Here is a 23,029-nt window from a genome sequence, read left to right as displayed (position 1 = left end):
TGTCTTATAGTGTAGCGTTTGGTATAGCGTTTAGAAGGCTGCTTATCTCTGCATCTGTGATTAGTCTCTGTAAAAAAAAAAAAATAAAAAATTATCCTCTCTAGTGTACCTCCTACATAGTCACTTGAAAAACAGTCCTCTGCTCATTTGACAGGTCTATTGTTCAATGTATTTTTTCACTTACAAAACTATAAAAATAATGCTGGTATCTTTGCTCCTTTATCAGAGTTTAGTAAAACAAGAACATGTTTTGGGTTTTGGAGATAAAAACTTATCATTCACAGCAGCTCCAAAAATCTTCTAGATGTGGTGCAAGTGGGCAAGAGGTGTATTCTGCAAAGACTGTTAAAATACAGTTTGCTGTCCACTTGTATCACATCTTGCATGTCTACAGCATGAACCTAAATGACTCAGGGAGCTGTTAGAGCTGTAGAATTAATCTGATTTTGTAGACCTGCCTTCATGACTTCATGAAAATAATAATGTACTGTTATTGTTATGTATTGCATGAGGACTTAAAAGTCTCTCTTCATCTCCTAATATTTATCCAGAAAAATATTATCACAATATCCTGCATAGAAGGGATACAGTTTATTAGCATTTGGTTTTCTTTGGTTTTGCATGGGTGATTACTTCAAGCCAGGGAAAGCTGGGGTGTGGTGGTGGGGGGGTTTGTTTGTTTCTCTTTTTCTTTTTCTTTTTTTTTTTTCTTACTGCATACATAGGATTTTATTTTTAGACAGTGATGTTCCAGCCATAAATTTTTACATTCAGGGTTTCTTGAACATTTCGAATTGCTTACAAATGTCTTTGATTTCCTCTGTTTGGCCTCTTTCTCTAATTTTCTCTCAGTAATCATAAAACTTTTCCTACATTTCTGAGTCATCATCTTTACTCACTGTGTTACTTGGAAATTGCTAGTACTTTTGATTGCTCTGCTTTCACTGCTGTATCTTTTATGTTTTTGTACCCTGTATGTTTAGTTTCATCTCTTCAGTTCATTTGGTCTTTTCAGTTGTACTTTGGCAGCCTCTATGTAAAAGCGAAACCCAGTAGAATGAATTAATAATCCTGTATCCATTCCTCTGTTAATAAAGTTATTCTCTAGATAATATTTTGTAAATAATTTTAAAACTATCTTTATAACAGGAGAACAATAGCTCATGGAGGCTCAGTCATTCCTCATCCATATGGAATCACTTTATTTGAACACAATGTTTATTTTACTGATTGGACCAAAATGGCAGTGGTGAAAGCTAACAAATTTTCAGAATCTAACCCTCAAGTGATCTACCAGTCTTCTCTGAGACCTTACGGAGTCACAGTTTACCATGCTGCCAGGCAGCCATTTGGTAAGACAGTAAGTAGATTATTAAGGGAGTTTTAGGAACTATCTTACCAAAAGTCGGTAAAAATTATGACACTGTTGTTTTGCTGTAAAGAACTAATAATTACGATACATAAATTTGTACTGTAAAACCGGACTGGCTTTTATCCCACAATTGTTTCATCCAGTTCCTGTAGCACATTTAAGGGGGGGGGGGCTTATTAAATGTATTGATATTTGGGAGAGTCAAATTTGTGCTTATGAACAGTGTTGGTGTTTGGGACACTTTTTCTTCAACACTGCAATGAGGGTGCAGTTGGAAAAGGCTACTACGAGTGTGAATGAATTCTGTGAGCTATAATTCTGCAGTAGATCTATATGCAGAAAATGTATAGCCTAGATTATGGCCTCAATGCTGTGTGCTGAGTATCTCTGTACAGAGCTGAATACCTTGAATGCCGGTTAGCTCTGATGTGATTTTGGTGCATTCCGGTATAGAACCGATGGCGTATGTTTTCCATGTGATGTAATTTCCACAGTGTCCACATGATTTATTGTGGATGTTGAAAAAAAAAATAATCCTGAAAAATCAAGGTAATGATGCCATTAGGTTGATAGAGGAATTTATAATCCTATCTGTATTATTTTCCAGTAAGAAATCCTTGTGGAAGTAATAATGGGGGATGTGAACAAATCTGTGTTCTCAGTCACAAAACAGATAATGATGGACTAGGTTATCGCTGTAGATGTATACTGGGCTTTGATCTACATGTAGATGGACGACATTGTGTTGGTAAGAAAATACCTTATGATTGTTGGAAATAGCACTATTCCATTAGCTCAGGAGTTATTACTAGAACATCCTTTCTCTCTTCAATATCTTTGCGGGTTCAACGTGCCAAGGACTTCATGTTTTTCTATCACAACTCTTGTTGACAGCTTTAAATGTAATCATGTCTGCTGATGTTCATTTCAAGCCACAACAACTTAGACTCACCACATTTTATAAACATTTTAAGAGAGTTACATACAGAATATGTGTAGACAGCTGTATGATTAAACTCTTAATTCTGAAATCAAGCATGGATGCTTGCTAATATGCAGATTTTGTGTTATTTTGAATGTGTAAGCCTGCTTTCCTGTGCAGTAATGTGCAGATTATCATAGAATCATAGAATACCAGTTGGAAGGGACCTCAAGGATCATCTGGTCCAGCCTTTAAGGTTGGTCTTCTCCCTTTAAACAGATAGAGCAAGAATAAGAGATTCTGTTTTGGAGCTGTGAGCTTTCACGAGCAATCTACTGCTTCCAGTTTGAGTGCAGACTTGTCACTGATGGGAGTTTTACCATGTGTATGTATTGGGAAATCAAGCCAGATATGTTGTCTATAGTTTTATTATTTGACCATGGATTTATGTGGCTAGTTGAGACAAGATCTGATTTTGATCATGGGATCTGATGAAATGCATCCCAGAGTCCTGAGGGAATTGGCTGATGTAGTTGCCAAGCCACTCTCCATGATATTTGAAAAGTCATGGCAGTCAGGTGAAGTCCCTGGCGACTGGAAGAAGGGAAACACTACACCCATTTTTAAAAAGGAGAGAAAGGAGGACCCCGGGAACTACCACCCTGTCAGCCTCACCTCTGTGCCTGGGAAGGTCATGGAACAGATCCTCCTGGAATCTGTGCTAAGGCACATGGAGGACATGGAGGTGATTCAAGACAGACAGCATGGCTTCACCAGGGGCAGGTCCTGCCTGACCAACCTAGTGGCTTTCTACAATGGAGCGACTACATCAGTGAACAGGGGAAGCACAATGGATATCATCTATCTGGACTTCTCTAAGGCCTTTGACATGGTCCCCCACAACATCCTTCTCTCTAAGTTGGGGAGATATGGATTTGATGGGTGGACTGTTCAGTGGCTTGTCACATCCAGAGGGTAGTGGTCAATGGCTTAATGTCCAGATGGAGTGGGGTGACAAGTGGTGTCCCTCAGGGATCCATACTGGGACTGGTGCTGTTCAACATCTTCATCAACGACATAGACAGTGGGATCAAGTGCACCCTCAGCAAGTTTGCTGATGACACCAAGCTGAGTGGTGCAGTTGATGTGCCAGAGGAATGGGATGCCATCCAGAGGGACATGGACGAGCTAGAGAGGTGGGCCTGAGCAAACCTCATGAAGTTCAACAAGGCCAAGTGCAAGGTCTTACACTTGGGTCGGGACAATCCTCATTATTAGTACAGGCTGGGGGATGATGTGATAGAGCGCAGCCCTGTGGAAAAGGACTTGGGGGTACTGGTGGATAAAAAGCTGGACATGAGCCAACAATGCGCACTTGCAGCCCAGAAGGCCAATCGCATCCTGGGCTGCATCAAAAGAACCGTGGCCAGCAGACCCAGAGAGGTGATTCTCCCCCTCTACTCTGCTCTCGTGAGACCCCACCTGGAGTACTGTGTCCAGCTCTGGAGCCCTCAGCATACGAAGGATATGGACCTGTTGGAGCAGGTCCAGAGGAGGGCCATGAAGATGATCAGAGGGCTGGAGCACCTCTCCTATGAAGACAGGCTGAGGGAGTTGTGGTTGTTCAGCCTGGAGAAGAGAAGGCTCTGGGGAGATCTTATAGTGGCCTTCCAGTACCTGAAGGGGGCCTATAAGAAAGCTGTGGAGGGGCTGTTTGCAAGGGCATGTAGCGATAGGCCGAGGGGCAATGGTTTTAAACTAGAGCAGGATAGGTTTAGATCAGACATTAGGATGAAGTTCTTTACGATGAGGGTGGTGAGACACTGGCACAGGTTGCCCAGAGAGGTGGTGGAGGCCCCATCCCTGGAGACATTCAAGGCCAGGCTTGATGAGGCTCTGAGCAACCTGATCTAGTTGAAGATGTCCCTGCTTACTGCAGGGGGGTTTTACTAGATCGCCTTTAAAGGTTCCCTTCCAACCCAACGCATTCTATGATTCTACATGGTGGCTCCACAAAGCTTGTGAGTTGGTTTGTTTTTTTTTTTAATAGATGATTGAAAGAGGGGAGCGCAGAAGGTGATTTCTGCTTCCATAGGGATAATGTTTTCTGTAAAAGTGTATTAGGACCAGAGTAACAATTCAAGAGTAATACCTGACTACATAACCTAATGTTCTGGGTTAGGCTTTATATTTCTTCTTCAGATTTTAGGTCTGTGTATATTTAAATTCCTATTTTCTCATTCTTCCTTTTTCTATTGCCAGCTATTAGTATTGCCAGAGGAAAATAAAGCTTTACAGTTAATTAAGGCTCAATTGTCTCACCTTGTGAATAAGTAAAGACTGTGCCTGGTCTTTTCTTCTGCAGCTGTGCAGCAGTTCCTGCTGTTTTCATCGCAGCTGGCAGTGCGGGGAATCCCATTCAATCTCTCCACCCAGGAAGATGTGATCATACCTGTAACAGGGAGCCCTTCATACTTTGTTGGAATTGACTTCTTTGCTCAGGATGACACCATTTTTTTTTCAGACACAAGTAAAGACATGATCTATAAACAGAAAACCGATGGTTCAGGTGAGGGTTATTCTTAGGAATTGTAGAGTAATTGTGGTAAGGATAGTAGAATATGTATTTCTAAAAAGAAGCACAAAAAGTCACATTGTGAGATGTACAGATGAATCTCGGTGTCACCCCAGTAATCTGGAAAATGTTTGTGGAAAATGTTTGTTCAACTCCTATTAAGCTCCTGTTCTTTGACAAACTTGCTGAATGTGTTTGGGAATGAATGATTTATAGCACTTCTCAGAACTAGTATTTGTCATCATCAGTCTGTTTGTGCAGACTAGTATGGTTTTCAGTAGTATGAAACTGAGTTTCTCTTTTTAATTTCTCTGTCTGGAGAGCAGGATGCTTATTATGATACTGTAATACAAAAGAAAGAACATTATGGTTGTGAGATTTTTGGAAGTCCTGTTTGTGGTAGTGTGAAGAATGTTTCTCTCCAATTTATAATAATGATCTAATATGTATTGTCAGCAGGTAGCTTTCTGAGCTGGCATGCTGCCTTGGGTCAGAGTAATGGTAGAATGCAGCTGACCAGTACTATGCAAAGAGTAGCTAAGCTCTGGCTGTTGAGCAAGACGCCCTTAACTGCACTGACCTTGCTGACCTTCATTCATAAAACTCCTCTCAATGTAAACTTAGTGACAGATTTTTCTCTCGTCTTTGGCTAGTCTGTATTTCTCCTCTTTCAGGTTTGTGCTCCTGAACATTACCTCCTTCGCCTGGAGTAAAGGCCACCCCCCTCCCCTTGGTTATTGGTCTTTATATTAAGTAGCACAGAGGCAGCATTTTTAGCAAGCAAAACTACTAGTTTTGTGAACAGAATACTGCATTCCTGTTGTTTCCTCTATTCTTAAACATTTACAATCATTACGTGCGTTGTAAATTCTAGGAAGAGAAATCCTGACAGCTAATAGAGTGGAAAGTGTTGAAGACTTGGCCTTTGACTGGATCTCAAAGAATCTATACTGGACAGACCCTCGATACAGGAGCATCAGTGTGATGAGGCTGGCAGATAAATCTAGGAGAGCAATTGTTCAGAATTTGAACAATCCTCGATCAATAGTCGTTCATCCTGTTGTTGGGTAAGTTTAGCTTTGATTCTCACTTGAAACTATGCCAACAAATTTATGGTCTAAGCAGAATTGGTGAAGTTAGACTCACATCTCATTCTGGATTTCTGTTTGTATTTCTGTTCTTTTATGAAATACTATGTCTTTTCAGTTTTATGGTCTTTTATTTTGTTTGCTTTATTCTGGCCTAGGTTTCAGCACCCAGAGAGGGCAAGGTGATAGTGATTCCACATGAAAGAAGTACTCAAAAGAATTCTCTTTAAAAGTGTCAGGTTTTTTTTCTTTTAGTCCTGTGTGTTGATAAACAGGCAAAAAACTTTGTTTCTTTCTGTTACTCGGATTAGAAAGCTGTTTCTCTTAGTTGAAAGATAAAGTTTTCTAAATTATTTTTAATATACTTTCAGTTCCCGGAATGCTAACCTTGGTTCCTCTATTTTTTCTATCTGAATTTCTTTATTTGAAACATATTAGATACTACTGGATATATTTGATACAGACCTTACAATATGTGATTCTGTGTACGTAAAATGAAGCCCTGCTTTTCCTTGATGGAAATGCTTAACTTCAAATTCGATGCTCTGTGTTATTTGGCTATGACAAAACAGTGTTTCTTCACAGCATAGTTCATCTTCCTACTGCCGTACTACTGAATTTCTTAACTCCTGGATATTGAATTTTCATGTTTAGTAACCAAATGTACTATTTTGGAAGTAATCTCGGAAGAATAGTGTTGAACTTGGATCCTTGAGTGTCTCAACCTTTTCTGTTTGCTGCTTTGTAAAGTTATTTAACACTAGCTTCAACTCTTTTTGGGCATAAGTCAAAAGGATCAAGAGAAAATTCTTTGTAATATTCATGGTTACTTGTAAGTATTACCAGGAAGATGGATTTTTTCTTGATTCCTCCTCCCTGTCAATATTAAATGAAGTCCTTAACAATTTTAGCAAAGTTACAGATATTTTATGTCTAAAGGGACAACCACTTCCAAAGATTTTGGAAGCTGTTTTACACAAGATAAATATTAATTGTTGATACCACTACCATTTGAGGAGAGGCTCAACATAAAATTGTATTTCTTTTAAAGGTATTTGAAGGTCTGGTAAAAGAATAATGTTAATGCTGTCCAAATGTTTGCTCTGTTTAATTACGTTGTATCATTGGGTTTATGTGTTTTCTGACGTGTGTCCTTTCAGATATATATTCTGGACAGATTGGTTCCGTCCTGCAAAAATCATGAGGGCCTGGAGTGATGGATCCCATGCCTTGCCGATTGTGAATACAACACTAGGCTGGCCTAATGGCCTAGCCATTGACTGGAGGTAAGGACAACACAGAAGACAGAGAAACATTTTAAGCACGCGTGTTTCTTCCTTTAAACTGTTAGGGATTAAAAATAAAGGAATTGTGTCAGATTGCGTGCACTGGCACTTTTGTATTGAAGGCCTTATTTTTCAATTCATTAAAAAGCCTGTCAAAGGTAAGATTTTCTCAGAATCTCTCCCCACATGCCCCAATATCCTCTTGTCAGATTTAAGATTATTATTTGAGAAAATGTTAGTGCTTCCTAATGGACATAATGTCATTTGAAGATACATAACATTTTCATTATTTCTAGTTCTCTAAGGCTGTACTGGGTGGATGCCTTTTTTGATAAAATTGAGCACAGCACCTTTGACGGGCTGGATAGACGGACTCTTGAACGTATTACTCAGATGACTCACCCATTTGGCCTTACTATTTTTGGAGGTAAGTCTGTCATTGAACAATATTATCTATTATTATCACAGACTTTTTTTTCATATGATGATCCGTGAATATGTGAGAGAAAATAACGTGGCCTTTGTAATACTGCTTTTCCTACTGCTTTCCAAAGCACTGTTGAAAGTTTCTATAAAAATATATACGTTTAGTACTTCTTGCTCAGTTTTAGGACTGGTTTTATGTATATTTGTGTTTAAATAATTCAAGGCAGATCAGGTAACTCTTTTAGTGCAACGAGGCAGATATGCTGTACTAATTATAGCTTCCAAGGTGGGCTACTCATGTTGGACAGGCAAGGTAAGTCACCTCCCTAGAGATGATCAGCAATTTCAGGATTTTATTTATTGTATGTAGAGTTTATGACTGGATTTAGGTCGTGTGTGAAGAAAGATATCAGCATCTGACCCCTTTCGATTTTGTGTAAAAACATGTTCAAAAATATTTTAGAATTTTCTGGAAAGTTGTCTTAATGACTGACTTCCAAAATTGCCGTGGAATTTGAAATGTCAGTTGAGTCTGTTATATCTCAATTTAAGTGAAATCTGAGAGGGCTTGTTTTTCTAAGTTATGTCTGCCTATGACTGAAGGACTGACCTTGACTGAATTAATGATAAAAGTCCTTTTGTCTTTTTCATGAAACAGTTATGAAAAATTATTAAATTTACATGAAAAGCCTTGTAGTTTTTTCTCATGACGCTTGATCTTTTATGCCATATTGCTTTGTAATTATTATATGTTAAATGTCTTTCAAAACAGGTTATGCCTATTTCACTGATTGGAGACTTGGTGGAATAGTTCGAGTGAGGAAGTCTGATGGAGGAGAAATGACTATTATAAGGAGGGGCATTAGTAACATTATGCATGTTAAAGCATACGATGCTCATTCCCAAATAGGTGAGCTCTTTTGTTGTACAAATGAAAGACATGAAATAGGGAATAAGAGACACAATATCAGGACAGCAGGTTTTCACTCTCAATTTTAGAAATGGCTTTACTGAATTGTAACTTACATGCAGGGAGGCAGCACAGGACTTGCAATTACACGTATATTTCATTGTTTTGTGACTCTGTGCAGTTTTCCTCCACCACTTCTGTTACTTTGTTTAATAACCTTGTAAAATGAAATTAGGAGTCCGTTGTATTTTGTGTAATTGTATCACCAGTTACAACCTTGCATTTCTCTTTTCTGGTAGAAGTTTTAGTTGAACTGAACTATTTATTTGGAGGAATTGTGTCAACATTTATTAATCAAACTACTGCTCTTAAAGGAATTACTGAGCATAAGTCTCTAATTTTTTTCTTCTTTTCACTGCTGAATTCTATGCGATTCTAAAACAAGGATTTGGTATTGCAGTTAATCTAGTAAAACACCCAATGAACTTATCAAACATGATCAAACCCTGTGCTGAGGCTCACCATCTATTTGGTGTCCAAAGATTGCATCAGGTCTCCCAGCCTTGCTCAGACAAATGTCCTCATTTGTGGTAGTATACTTGTTTCCAGACAGTTGCTGAAAACTGGAAAAAAGTTAGATGAAATTTAGTAGTTTGTTCTTGGCTTCCATAAACATTTGTGTCAATGAAGAGTATATGGAATGTGGGACTTATGACTACTACTGTTATTACTGTCAGTGAACTCGACCCTGTTTTGCAGTGCATGCAAAACCAGGATTTGCTACAGCATCTTTTTTTTTGGTAAAACATTCTTTTACAGTTACTATGCACTTTTAATAGTTCCCAAGCTGCTACCAGTATTGTATACATTTATCTTCTCTATCACTTTTTAAGGCTCTAACTACTGTAATAGAGGAACAAATCCCAATGGAGACTGCAGCCATTTCTGTTTCCCAGTACCAAATTTTCAGAGAGTTTGTGGTTGTCCTTATGGCATGAAGCTGGCTGCAAATCAACTGACATGTGTTGAAGATCCATCTAATGAGCCACCCACTTTGCAGTGTGGCTCCTACTCATTTTCCTGTGGTAATGGAAGATGTGTTCCTCAACACTATCAGTGTGATGGTGTTGATGATTGCCATGATAACAGTGATGAACATAACTGTGGTTCTTTAAGTAAGTAATCCATGTCATTTACAGTTAGTATTTGTTGTTTGCAGTTCAGGGAGTTTGATGGGTCAGTCTGATTTTGTTGGAATAAACCCTAATTTTTTAGGGTTGCATCTGTGGGTAAATCCTGAAATCTACCTGGGAGATTAGTTACTTTGGAAATTATTTGGATAACTCATGGGAATATGGGACTCAACACTGGCCACCTAAAGAAAGCACAAAAATATTCATATCTCACTAGTTCTCACAATTCACTTTACAGAGTAACAAAAATGTGTCTTCTAAAGAAAAAAGTTATTCTTATTTTTTTTGTAAATTTTGAAAGATATTGGAATATCACTTGCTTGTCTTATTTTGATGCATGGGGACAGGCAAACCATCTTAATAAAGATGAAGACATTTAAAAAATAACACCATAAGAAAAATAAAAAAATCCATATGCATGTCTAACTGTCCTCTAAGATTAGAGCAGCACATTTTATTTCATTTAACATCTGAATAGAATTTTTTTTTTTTCATTATCTTTGGCACTTCTGAACTGTTTGTTACATCTGGATTTTTACAGTGAAGTGGATTAAAAGTACATTGTTTTGTTTCCTGGTGTTACTGTAGAGTGTCTTACACAAAACATTTTGTGTAATTGAGAGAACACTGGGATAATTATAGTTGATAAAGTATTGAAGTGTTCTTGTCTTTTATGACATATTTGGTGCTTCTTTCTTCAGACTTAATTTTTCTTTTAAATCACAAACAAGAAAAGAGGACATATTAATAAAATGTGCTCCTTAACGCATAGGACTAACTAGTATGACTTAGGTATAAACTATATTTCTTATTTGTGGGTTATTTTAGTATAACTAGAATGTCTTTTGGGGAAAAGGAAAGTAAAAAGCAAATGGCTATTTGAAGAAGTTATTTTTCTTGTTCTTTAGATTGTTTTAAGTGCTTAACAATTTAGTTTTTTGTTAATTCTTGCAATCTAAAAAAGCCTTGTAAGTATCCTGATCAGTTCTGCAGCATATTGGCATGACAGGCATTTTTCATTTTAAGCAATGTGCATTTTAGAATTTGATGCGTGTTTTAGACATTCTGTACATATACTAAATGTACTGAATACTGTCAGTGAAAGCAAGTTTTGGACATCTGTCTAAAAGTGTCCTCCTGTTTTGTTTTTTATTTAGACAATACTTGTGCTTCATCAGCTTTTACCTGTGCCAGTGGACAGTGTATTCCAGGCCGCTGGCGTTGCGATAAACATAATGACTGTTTTGATGGCAGTGATGAATTGCATTGTCCTACACAAGGACCCACTTCATGCCCTGTAACCCTGTTCACCTGTGATAATAGAAGATGTATTCCTAGGATCTGGCTGTGTGATACTGATAATGACTGTGGTGATGGGTCAGATGAGAAAAACTGCAGTGAGTATAACAACTGTCTGTATGTCTGCATAGATATGTCTGTTGGTGTAAGGATGATAAATGAAATTAGGAAGAAAGAACTAATATCTACATTAGACTAATGTTTTGCAGTCCATAAGATGTGGAAAACTCATCTAATTTGAACTACCAGAGACAGATAGAATGCAGAAAAATAATTAAGAAAAAATATAAAGGGGCAGCTGTTATAATCATGGTACATAAAGTCATCCACTGCAATTTACAGCAAAAAGCCGCTAAAGCTTAGGTGTTCTAAGCACTTATTTCATGAGTGATCGCAGTAATGACTAATGGTGTAGTCAGATAATCGAGTCTGAAAGTTTTTACCAGAAGACAGTCGTTTTTCCATATACTTTCTTTAGCGTTATTTACCACTGAGTGGAATCTTCTGTTTGTTTTGTGAGTCCCAGCCAACATTTGAATAAACAATTACCCGATACAAATGTATTAATGCTTGTAATTTATACGATTACTAGTTGCTGCGTTAGATGCTGCAAGCTGCTGGTAGTGTTTTTCTTCTGTTCCAGTATTATGCTGTTTTCAGAAAAGAGAAGAGAAACATATCTGCATTAATTGTCATTCTTAATAGCTTTCGCAGGTACTTGTGAACCCAGGCAATTTCAGTGTCCGGACCATCGCTGTATTGACCCATTCTATGTCTGCGATGGAGACAAAGACTGTATAGATGGTGCTGATGAGCGTGACTGCAGTAAGTGTAGCTTCGTTTGAATGCCCCTTTATTGTTTCCTCACTCTTGCCCCCTGAGGGGTCTTTGGTGATCTCATATTACCAGCTCCAAGATAGCAGAATGCATAATAAACCTATCCATAAATTAACCCTGTTTGTGATGCTTGTTCTAGCATTTCTGTAAGCCCTTTGATCTTTAGGCTGGTTGCAGAGGGATGAAATCTGTTTCCTCTGTTTTCTGTAGATTCCAAGGTCACTGCATTTTCTGTGTCCCAGGGAAATCTTGGCCTTCAGTGGAACTTGGACTCCTGATATCATATCTGACTTGGGCACCTGTAGAAAAACTGGGTGCAGTCCAGCTCTGTAAAATAAATAAATAACATCAGTGTTTTTAAATTTTGTAGTATATAACTGCAGTGCCACAGAGTTTAAATGTCTAAGCGGAGACCAGTGTATCAGCACCTACTACCAGTGTGATGGTGTATTTGACTGTAATGATCACTCAGATGAGACTGATTGCCGTAAGTATATTGATGCTGAAAGAAAGACTTCAGTTATTAGATGATGCTTCTGAAAATTTCCTTATCTGCTATGTCAACTAATTGGCACTACTGTCCTTAAGACCTCAAAATTTTTTTAGGGAAATTTGTCTATAAATCGTTTTTTCTGGGCAGAAATTTCAAACGCAGTAGGTTCCATCTCAGGAGCAGATTTTTCTGGCAAAGAGTAGGCTTTGCATTTCTTTTGGCTCTAACATTTTGTTTTATTTGGCACCTTAGTCTCAGGGTTTAAAAGTAAAATGAAGAAGTCTATTCATCTAGAAAACTGAAAACCTTGTACCCATGAGAGTTAGATTGAAACTTTTCCTTAAGTAATTTTGTACATTTAAGTTAGTTAAAATGTTGCAATGCAGGGCGGTGCAATCTAGTTTCAGCAAGTAATTTCATATTGCTTTGTGCACATACATAGATATCAATATGTGCTTGCTCAAAATATAACAACAGTTGAATTGCCTTGTTCACCATATTATAAAGTAGGAGTTAAATTGGCCGGATTTTGAAGCGCCATGTAGATTGACTGACTGTGATTCTGCGGCGTGATCTAAAAGCAACACGGTTCGTAATAGTGTTGTAACTACTTATGCAAGAGATGAACTGAACATGGTGATTTTGCTTCTCTGTGTAAAATTGAAACAGCTTCTGAACTGTTGAATGTCACTGTTTTAGCTACAAGACCACCAGGGATGTGCCACCAGAATGAATTCCAATGTCAATCAGATGGCAATTGTGTTCCTGCTACCTGGGAATGTGATGGCCATCTTGACTGTGCAGATGGCTCAGATGAACATCATAGGTGTCCTGCCAGGACCTGTCCTCCGTCTCTTTTCCGCTGTGATAATGGCAACTGTGTCTATCGAGCATGGATCTGTGATGGTGATAATGACTGCAGGGATATGAGCGATGAGAGAGATTGTCCTACTCAACCCTTCCGGTGCCCCAGCTGGCAGTGGCAATGTCCAGGTCACAGTATCTGTGTGAATCTGAGCAAAGTATGTGATAATTCTGCCGATTGTCCTAATGGAGCTGATGAATCCCCCCTGTGCAGTAAGTTACTGCTCAAGCATCTACTATAGCCTACTATGTGCTACAGCTTCAGAAAGTAATGGAATATTCAGCGTGCTGTGTTTAGTGCAGCAGCATTTCTAGCAGAATTTGTAAGCATGCTGAAAATAGAGCTCAAATTACTGAATAGAACTTGCTTGCAGTGAAAGGAGACGATGATGTTGACTGGTGAATTCATTAGCTATATGCAATCTTGTGCTCTCAATTCAAATGTGACTTCCACTGAATCCAATATAGGTTTTTATATAGCAATATGGGAACAAGCTTTGTGTTCCTGAACACATTCACGAAAGCATGGTATGCTTTAAGTTCGGATGAAATGTGATTCAGTCCTTAATATTTTCTTTTACATTTCTAACTTCAAAAATCATCAAAAAAATCTAAAAGCTCACATGTAGTCAGAATTTGTATTTATGCTGATTATGAATTGATTTAAGCATAACCTTTTTTCTTTCTTTCCTTCTTTCCTCCTTCTTCTCTTTAATCAATGCACTTTCTCAGATGAACCCCAGCCAGGTATGATTATAAACGATTTTAAATGATTGCTTATTAATACAATTTTAGGTTTGGAACGGTACAGTAAATTTTTGTATATTTAGAGCTAGTTTTGAAAAATGTGTTGTAAATGGTTTGACAGCCTTCTGTTTAGCATTCATTTAATGGGATTCAGTAGTATATGCGATGTTGTTACCCTCCTTTACGTGCATTGGGTGTGGTATATTTTGCATAAGGGCCTCAGCCCAGTCTTACATTGCATAACTGATGATTGTGGAATCATGTTTTAGTAGGAATCTTATGCTAGTAATGCACTTGCAAAGTAATAAATTTAGCATAAGCTTTTGTTAACTATTTGCTTATTTCCTTCCCCAATCCCATTTCAGATCAGGAGAGCTGCTCTGACAATAATGCCGGCTGCACTCATGAATGTATTCAAGGACCCTTTGGAGCTCAGTGTACCTGTCCTGTTGGATACCAGCTTGCAAATGACTCCAAGACTTGTGAAGATATTAATGAATGTGACCCTCCAGGCTTTTGTTCTCAGCATTGTTACAATGAGAGAGGGTCTTTTAGGTGTTACTGTGATGAAGGATACCTTCTAGAAACCAATGGGAAGACTTGTAAAGCAGCAGGTGAGGAACATTGATGTCAACCAAAAGAACAACAACAGTGTCTGGTATGTCCAGCTTTGCCATTTTCATATTGTTCTCTTTTAAAAGAGCTGATGTAAACAGGCAAAGTTGTTCATGGCAGATGACCTTGAGTAACTGGTCACTTAAACTTACTTAAAACTGCAAGCTGAGGGGTTAATTGGACACTATTATTTCCTTTAAATAATATATTTAAATTAACACTGTAATTTTTAACCCTGGAATGGTCAAAAATAATATTCTGGAGAAAAGCAATGCCAGGCACCTGTAAGCCGTAGGTTAATATTTGCCTTTTATAAAGTTCAATCCTTACAGAATGTTTAAATCCCAGCCTTTCACAGGATTTACCTAGTGCCTATGCCATACTTTGCTCATTTCTAAAGAGCAAACAACACTGACACAGCCCAGCTGTCGGTTGTTCTCTATCTCTTATGTGATACATTGACAGTACAGAGGGGCCATATACCCAGTGGAATTTGTCACCACGTTTCCTGACTTAAGAGATGTATTAAGGTTGTGGAAGATTCTTGCAATTTACCTGGCCCTTACTTCTCATAGTTTGCTGTCTTTATGGTTGCTACTCTCCAGTTGTTTTCCAGCAGTTTATCAGTGTAAACTGCTGCACGGTTATCTAACCTCAGCAGCCTATGGCTTTCCTGTAATCTGTTTATTCTCCTCCCTGGTCCCCATGCAGGCTAAAGGGGGATAAAAGAGCAGGCTGACTCAAAAAGAGGAAGAATCGGACTGAGTAGAGTAACTGGTGGTCTAAAGAGCTTTGGGATTTGAATCAGGACTGGGAGCTGAGAGTGGTTTATGGAGGAATGAGGGTTGGATGTCTGCAGCAAACTGATTGGACAATGGGGAAGAGGACCCAAGGTCCAGATATGAGACTGGAAGGGGAGTGTAGTAGAAAGAGTAAGTGATGGAGAAAGGGTGGAGAAAACCCAAGGTAGATCCAAAAGTCAGGATGGACAAACTGCATATGTTAAAATATCTTGGCCTGAGAACTGATTTGAATTTGTCCTTTCAATATGTGTATCTAGATACAATAGCTTTGATGTTATAAAGCCATATCAAATTACTCCGTGTTTCTTTTCCTTGCAGAATTACTGTTGAATAGCTTATTGGTTTATTTTAATTTCTTTTCCTTTGGCAGAGTCTGGGAATCTTCTTTTGCTGGTGGCAAGTCGTAACCAAATTGTTGTGGACAACATCACTTCTCAGTCACACAGTATTTATTCTCTGATTCGGGATGGGAGGAATATTGTGGCTATTGATTTTGATTCAATCACAGATCGTATCTTTTGGTCTGATACAACACAGGATAAAATTTGGAGTGCTTATCAAAATGGGACTGACCGAAAAATAGTAAGTTTCGCTGAGTTATTCTCATCTTTTCATTGTGGAGAGAAAATGAAGACAGTGTATCTCCAATTAACAAAGGGGAAGAGGGGAATCCCGACATAGTAAGAAGAGAGATAACATAGACAAATTGAAACAACTTCGTAGATACTAAGTCAACATCTCATGTAGTTTTTTGAAAAAGAAAATTGAATGCTTTTGAGAAGCCCTTTTTAAACATCAGGCTGTAAGTTGATTTTCCTATTAGTAAATGCTAACTTCTTCAATAGACCCACTGAAGTTAGTAGGAGTGTTTGGGTATACACTTTGTCAGTGCTTTGAATATGTACATTCAGCATAAAAGACGTAGAAAATGTTGGAGATTTGGTTCCCCATATTTCCATATCTATAGAAATGGAAAGGGTAAAAATTTAATACCAACTAGTTTGTTCTCTCTCTCTCTCCTTTTTTTTTTTTAATTTTTGTTATTAAACAGGTGTTTGACAGTGGTGTCACCGTGACTGAAAGTATAGCGGTAGATTGGGTAGGTCGCAATCTTTACTGGACAGACTTTGTTCTGGAAACAATTGAAGTCTCTAAAATGGATGGGAGCCACAGGACTGTGCTGATTAGTGAAAATATAACAAACCCAAGGGGACTAGTGTTAGATCCCAGAATTGAGTAAGATTTTTTTTTTTATGTTTTGTTTTGAAAAGATGCATATTTTATGATGTAACACTATTCAAATCCGAGATATGTCTAAATTTTATCGTAATTTTAAGTGACCAGTTGATTTAATATTTAAAGTCATACGGTAATTATGTATGTTCTGTTGCTCTGTTTCACTGTAACAAGATGTTTTTTTCCCTGTAAAATGGATCTTCCTACATTTGTTTCCTAGTTAAGAACTATTAATTCAAAATTCTGACGTACCATTATCAGTTGGTGATATACCACAAACTTACACGTAATATAATGTGATATGCCTACCTGGCAAAGAACAGGTTCCTTCATAGCCCCAAATCTAAAATGATTATCTATACCATATTAATCTTATCACAAAAGCACCTTCCCATTTCAGACAGCAAGTGGCATAGAGTAAATGGAATGTTATGATTTGAACTGTTCAGGTACAAACTTCTACTGTTCTTTAGCTCTTCAGTGTCTTGAACTCAGTTTACTGCCAGCCATGTGGGGCTCTTCAGTTATAGAGTTAACATTATCAGTGCATGCCTGTAAAAGTACAAACCTATATGAAATTATTATTTGGCAGCTGGAGAATCAGATTATAATCAATGTTGAAAACCAGCGATATCAGTAGCTTCTGTATGCTGCTATTATAGACAAATGAAAACAGCAGTAGAATTACTGAAAGAATTTTTACAACAGAAATTATGGTAATACCTTAAGTAAGCATATTGCTGAAATGAATAATTTCAGTATCATTGTGTAGGACTTTTCTTACAAAGGTTGTTTCTGGTTTTTGGCTAATGATTCTGTATAATGTTTCTCAATAGGCAGCTAGGTTTTTTTCAGATTGGTAATGACAAGTTACTTTTTTTCAGTGCTCATGTAATGTTCTGGACTGATTGGGGCCAAAATCCTCGAATTGAAAAAGCCAGCATGGATGGCAAAATGCGAACGGTGATTATTAACGATAAAATCTACTGGCCCAATGGACTCTCCATTGATTACCCAAATAAACTTCTCTATTTTGCTGATGCTTATCTTGATTATATCGATTTCTGTGATTACAATGGAAACAACAGACGACAGGTGGTTGCAAGCGATCTGGTAAGACATTAATAAGAAACCATTGTTTTCCCATGTCCTTGCTGATATGCTTAAAAACATATTTGCACTGTCATAGACTTGGGTGTATTTTTCTTCAAAATACTTGGGTGAAACAGGTATGAAGTATTTTAGCTGCTTGCTACAGCTGGAAAAAGAAGAATTGCATCTCCTATTCACAGTCTCTCAGGGGATCTTCAGCAGAACCTGGAGTTGAGTGTAGACTTAGTGCTTTAGATCATTCTCATTTTCTCTGTCCGTATGCATGAAGTCTGAAAGTGACATCTGACACGGCTGCTACTAGCTGGTGCACTTGCTGTAGGCAAATACAATACAAAAAACTGGAACAAATTTCCCCAGTCACCTTCTGTGAGTGATGATTGCTACTATTCTTGACAGCAGTGAAAGGTTTTCTGCTGCCAGGACTTGCTGTGTGCAGGGCACTTCATGAAGACCATCCTTCTTTCAAGCTATCTCCCAATGAAGTGCTCCTGGCAGCTTGTAGCACTGTCCCTGTACCAGCACAATAGTTCAGATGTTCAATTGGTACACATAAGCTGGTATAAATAACTACATGTATGTTTTCAAGAATTGAACCTTGGGGCTTTTATTTTTGGCTGGAGATGCAGTTCTTGTAGAGTAGGAGCTGGTGCAATCTTTCTTGTCCGGCTCCTAGTTTTCTGAAATCTAGATAAACTACTTTCTTTGACCTTCTGGTAAATTATAGGGGAGCTTATCAGAGATGCAAGGTTATGACAGGTCCATAACTCTCACTAGACATTTCCTCTTGTACCCTTGAAAATCTGCAATTGAGTCTCTATCTGTTGGCAGAACTGTGTTCTGCCTACAGTTACACTGCTTTGTTAATTCTCCATGCAGTACATCTCACAGGATCTATTTAGCATTTTCTTTTTAATAAAGTTTATATTTCCCCCACAATTTATGTCTTGTTTTCAGGCAATAGATGCTCTTTCCTGTTCTTTTGCTGAAAAATATCTTTTGAGACACAGCCACTTTTTTTTCTTATTTTTTTAAATTGTGCTCAGCTCTGCTGTTACTTCATTGCAAGCTTTACGTATACAAATCTCCAGAACTAAATTGGTAAAAATCCTTGCCTTTTAGATATTGCAGCATCCGCATGCTCTAGCTGTCTTTGAAGATTTTGTGTACTGGAGTGACCGCTATACTAATCGGGTAATTCGGGCCAATAAATGGCATGGAGGAAACCAGACAGTTATGATTTACAACATTCACCAGCCTTTGGGGCTTGTGGCAGTCCATCCTGTAAAGCAACCTAATGGTAAGTTCAGCAAAACAACTTTGGTAATTACAAAAATAAGCCATGCAGTAAAGCCATGCATGGGCACTCCTGGAATCAGTCTTGTCAGCAAATGGGTTGTATTAAAATAAGCAAATAATTCATACTATTGACTTGCAACTGAAGGTCATTTCAGCCTGTCCAGCCTGGTGTTTAGGGAAAGCAACCAAAGCAGCATGTGAGCACAAAGACTAGCCAAAAAGAATAATAGGGAAGTAGTACGTGCCGTTTTTATAAGCAAATTGGAGCATTTTTGTAAAGCATTTTAATTTTTAAAATTTTTCTTTGTGGCATACCAGACTCAGTTCTGTATATGCTAGTAATATCATTCTTTCAGACAAGATTACTGTCATCAACCTTCTCTGAAAGCACTTTTAAATTATTTTACTTAAGGAAATAACAATAATAAACAAACCCCTTCATCGCCTTCAAGATGCCCTCTGAGATCATATGCCGGTGATCTTTTGTAGCTGAAAGACTGGGGAAAAAAAAGCCAAAAACTTTTTTCCTTTTTCTTTCTGTTAGGTAGAGTTATCTTCCAAATCAGACTTTTTGTCATTTCATGGTATGACTTGAAGAGTGGGAAATATATTGACACAAATATTGCCTTTCATTTTCTGCTATGTTTCTTGTGTATGGAGTGTTTCTGATTCATAAATATTACAGTTACTTACATTTATTTTTTTGCTTGAAAACTTTCATATGGGGAAGGAGACTTGCATCCGACTAAGGCGCTAGTAATTTCAGTGCTATATTTGTTTTGGAACAAAACATTCCTCAGTCATGTTCAGAACTAAAGCCATTTAGCACTCCCACTGCAAATTGTTCAGTCATCAAAGGGTACCATTAACTTATACATCACAGTTCTGGTTTAAGAGGTTTTATTCTACAACCCAACGTTTAAAAAACTTTCTACCGATGGTGGAGAAAATTGTTTATTTTTCTTCATTGTATTAAACTAGTACATTTTATGATTTTTCATTTCATGGTTTCAGTTCTTGTTAGTTTTTCTATTAGGAACAATTGTGTCATTTCCTGGAACTTCCAAGCTTCTTAGAGTAAGGCCTGCTGCAATTGCGGAGGCTATATTTAAAATCTGATTTTTATTTTCTTACAAACATGGCTTATCCTGAAAAATCCTCTTTAGCAGCAAGTTTGTGGAAGAGAGCTAAATGATTGAATTTTAGTGTATAGTAATAATAGCAGTCAGCAGAGACCACCTTTGCTGTATTTCTTACATTTTACAAGCTTAGACCAACAGTTTCAAAGTGATCCAAGAAATTATGCATTGAACTCCCACTACCTTTGAAAGAGAGGTAGGCAACTATTTTATCTCTTTAGTTTTGTCCAAGAAGCTTCAGTAAATAATTTAAATCTCCCATCTACATGGATTTCCCACCGCATGCCACAACAACCCCATGCATCACTACAGGCTTGGGGAAGTGTGGCTGGAGAGCTGCCTGGCAGAAAAGGACCTGGGGGTTCTAATTGACAAGCGGCCGAACATGAGCCAGCAGTGTGCCCAGGTGGCCAAGAAAGCCAATGGCATCCTGGCTTGTATTAGAAATAGTGTGACCAGCAGAAGTAGGGAGGTGATTGTCCCCCTGTACTCAGCACTGGTGAGGCCACACCTTGAGTACTGTGTCCAGTTCTGGGCTCCTCAATATGAGAGAGATATCGAGGTGCTGGAGCGAGTGCAGAGGAGGGCAACGAAGCTAGTGAAGGGCCTGGAGAATAAATCTTATGAGGAGCAGTTGAAGGAGCTGGGACTGTTTAGTCTGAGGAAGAGGAGGCTGAGGGGAGACCTCATCACTCTCTGCAACTACTTGAAAGGACGTTGTAGAGAGATTGGTGCTGGTCTCTTCTCCCAAGTAATTAGCGATAGAACAAGAGGGAATAGGTTCAAGATGCAGCAGGGTAGGTTTAGGCTGGACATTAGGAAAAAATTGTGTCACCATCCCTGAATGTGTTTAAGACTCGTTTAGATGTGGTGTTAGGGGATATGGTTTAGAGGAGAACTTTGTAAAGTGGAGTTGATGGTTGTAGTCGATGATCCCAAGGGTCTTTTCCAACCTAAATGATTCTATGATTCTATGACTCTATGATCTAGAAGGGTTATAATGCTTAAAGACTGAAAATCCTGTGGGCCTCCTGGTGCAGTTAAGGAAAGTTTGAAAAGGAGTTTGAAAGATTTTCTATGAGGCAAAAACTTTGAAAAGACCACTGTGATAATGGTACTGGTTTTACATGAATAATTATATCCTGTTATGAGTGTATTGTATTGCTTGTGGTTCTTGGAAATAACTTAATTTTTTAATTTTAAGGAAACAGTAAAACTGATTTAGGACTGGGTTGACACTATCAGTAGCAATCAGATTGAATATTCTTTCCAGTTGCTCATATTGTTACAGTTGCTAATACTTTCTTTTTTCTTTTCAGGTATCAATTCTTGTGCATCATCCCCCTGTAGCCACCTCTGCTTGCTTTCTTCATCTGGACCACTTTTTTTTTCCTGTGCTTGTCCTTCAGGATGGACGCTTTCTCCTGATAACAGGAACTGCATGAGAGGTAGGGCATCAATAACGAGAGATAAAAAAAAAAAAGACGTGCCACTGTCAAATCCATTCCTGTGTCAGACAAAAAGCATACTTCAGATCTGTGGGCTGCTGCTCGTGAAATGAGTTGGGGGCCATTCCAGGCAGACTTTATTTATGACACACGGAACGTACTTGGCCTAAAGGTTTGGACCCGGGTTCTGGCAAGAACTCAGTCAGAGCTTCTGATCTTCTTTTGGGGAAATGGATGAACTCAATTTTCTTTTAATCACTTTGTAAAGAAGACATGTTTTAAAATTTCTCAGCAAGTGGAATGTTTTGCTGTTGGAATACATCTGGAAAGAGCTTGGTATCCATTCAAAATGAAAACATACTCTAGAAGAATGTTGTCCTTCTTGTTATAAATATTCAGCTGGGAAACCTTTTTTAAGAGTTGCAGTTGTAAGAATGTTGAGATGCAGGACTAGAAGGGACTTTCTTGGTCATTCAAGTCTATTTCCTTCTTGTCCTTGACTACCATATCACAGAATCATAGAATTGTCTAGGTTGGAAGGGACCTTTCATATCATCTAGTCCAACCATCAGATGTCCCCTTTCACCAGTCAAGCTCCAGTTTAAGATTACTTTGGTTTCTTGCCACTAAAACTCACTGAACCTCACAATTTTGATATTTGGAAACCACCTGATTTTCTCTTCAAATATAGTCTTTCCCCAGTTTATGCCATTTTTGTCCTTCGGGATAAATAGCATCAGTAGTTCTCCTTCATCCCTGGTATATGTTTGGTGCCTCCCTAATAAGGAAGCATCAAATCACCAAAATTTAAGTAGAAATTATCTTTGGGATGAGCTAACAGTAGAAATCTCTGTCAGTCAAAAGATCCCTTTCTTTTAAAACTATCTAAATTTTAAAAGCCATATCATGCTGATTTCCTGCTTGATACTTAGCAGTGTGTTCTTTAAAGAGCTGTATTGAATTCACATTTTTCTCAGCAGCAGTAAAAGAATTACCAATTTATATAATCTGAAGTGAACTGCAAGTTTGTTTAATCTACTAAAAAAAAAGAGGGTTTGTTTTAGGAATCTGTACTGGTTTTAGTATGTGCAGGCTTGTAGAGGGATCATGATGAAAGAAATGGAACATGGCAGTGATGAAGCACATGCATGTGTAGAGGCTGACCCAGTTTTGCCAATGAATTGAGCTATTGACAGTTCTTATCTTTACTTTCCACATGTTGCAAAGTTCCCTCTGTCTACTTAGGTACAGTTGTGGCCCTTTTATAAATTACATAATTGCTCAATATAAATTGTGTAAGAGAGAAATAGAAATATCCTTCTACGGAGCACAATTCTTTTAAATTGTATGGTCTTATTTTTTCTTTT

The 23,029-nt window shown here is 38.1% G+C and overlaps 1 protein-coding gene across 4 annotated transcripts in view; it reads left to right on the top strand.

Annotated features, from left to right (window-relative positions):
- Positions 1 to 23,029, top strand: part of LRP2 (LDL receptor related protein 2) — a 134,573-nt gene that overhangs the window by 47,902 nt on the left and 63,642 nt on the right. For all 4 annotated transcript variants that reach the window (XM_054208462.1, XM_054208459.1, XM_054208461.1 and 1 more), the window contains 18 exons: positions 1,150 to 1,352; positions 1,980 to 2,120; positions 4,660 to 4,863; positions 5,744 to 5,936; positions 7,118 to 7,243; positions 7,540 to 7,670; positions 8,442 to 8,579; positions 9,473 to 9,754; positions 10,930 to 11,169; positions 11,777 to 11,896; positions 12,279 to 12,395; positions 13,101 to 13,478; positions 14,378 to 14,626; positions 15,801 to 16,012; positions 16,482 to 16,666; positions 17,551 to 17,779; positions 18,899 to 19,076; positions 21,534 to 21,662. In XM_054208462.1, the coding sequence (XP_054064437.1) occupies positions 1,150 to 1,352; positions 1,980 to 2,120; positions 4,660 to 4,863; positions 5,744 to 5,936; positions 7,118 to 7,243; positions 7,540 to 7,670; positions 8,442 to 8,579; positions 9,473 to 9,754; positions 10,930 to 11,169; positions 11,777 to 11,896; positions 12,279 to 12,395; positions 13,101 to 13,478; positions 14,378 to 14,626; positions 15,801 to 16,012; positions 16,482 to 16,666; positions 17,551 to 17,779; positions 18,899 to 19,076; positions 21,534 to 21,662 (3,455 nt within the window). The remainder of the gene's footprint in view (positions 1 to 1,149; positions 1,353 to 1,979; positions 2,121 to 4,659; positions 4,864 to 5,743; positions 5,937 to 7,117; positions 7,244 to 7,539; positions 7,671 to 8,441; positions 8,580 to 9,472; positions 9,755 to 10,929; positions 11,170 to 11,776; positions 11,897 to 12,278; positions 12,396 to 13,100; positions 13,479 to 14,377; positions 14,627 to 15,800; positions 16,013 to 16,481; positions 16,667 to 17,550; positions 17,780 to 18,898; positions 19,077 to 21,533; positions 21,663 to 23,029) is intronic.

This window comes from Rissa tridactyla, chromosome 7, assembly GCF_028500815.1.
Source record: "Rissa tridactyla isolate bRisTri1 chromosome 7, bRisTri1.patW.cur.20221130, whole genome shotgun sequence".
NCBI classification, from domain to species: domain Eukaryota; kingdom Metazoa; phylum Chordata; class Aves; order Charadriiformes; family Laridae; genus Rissa; species Rissa tridactyla.
The sequence above is the reverse complement of the archived record's forward strand: the minus strand, read 5'-3'. Positions and strand labels throughout refer to the sequence as shown.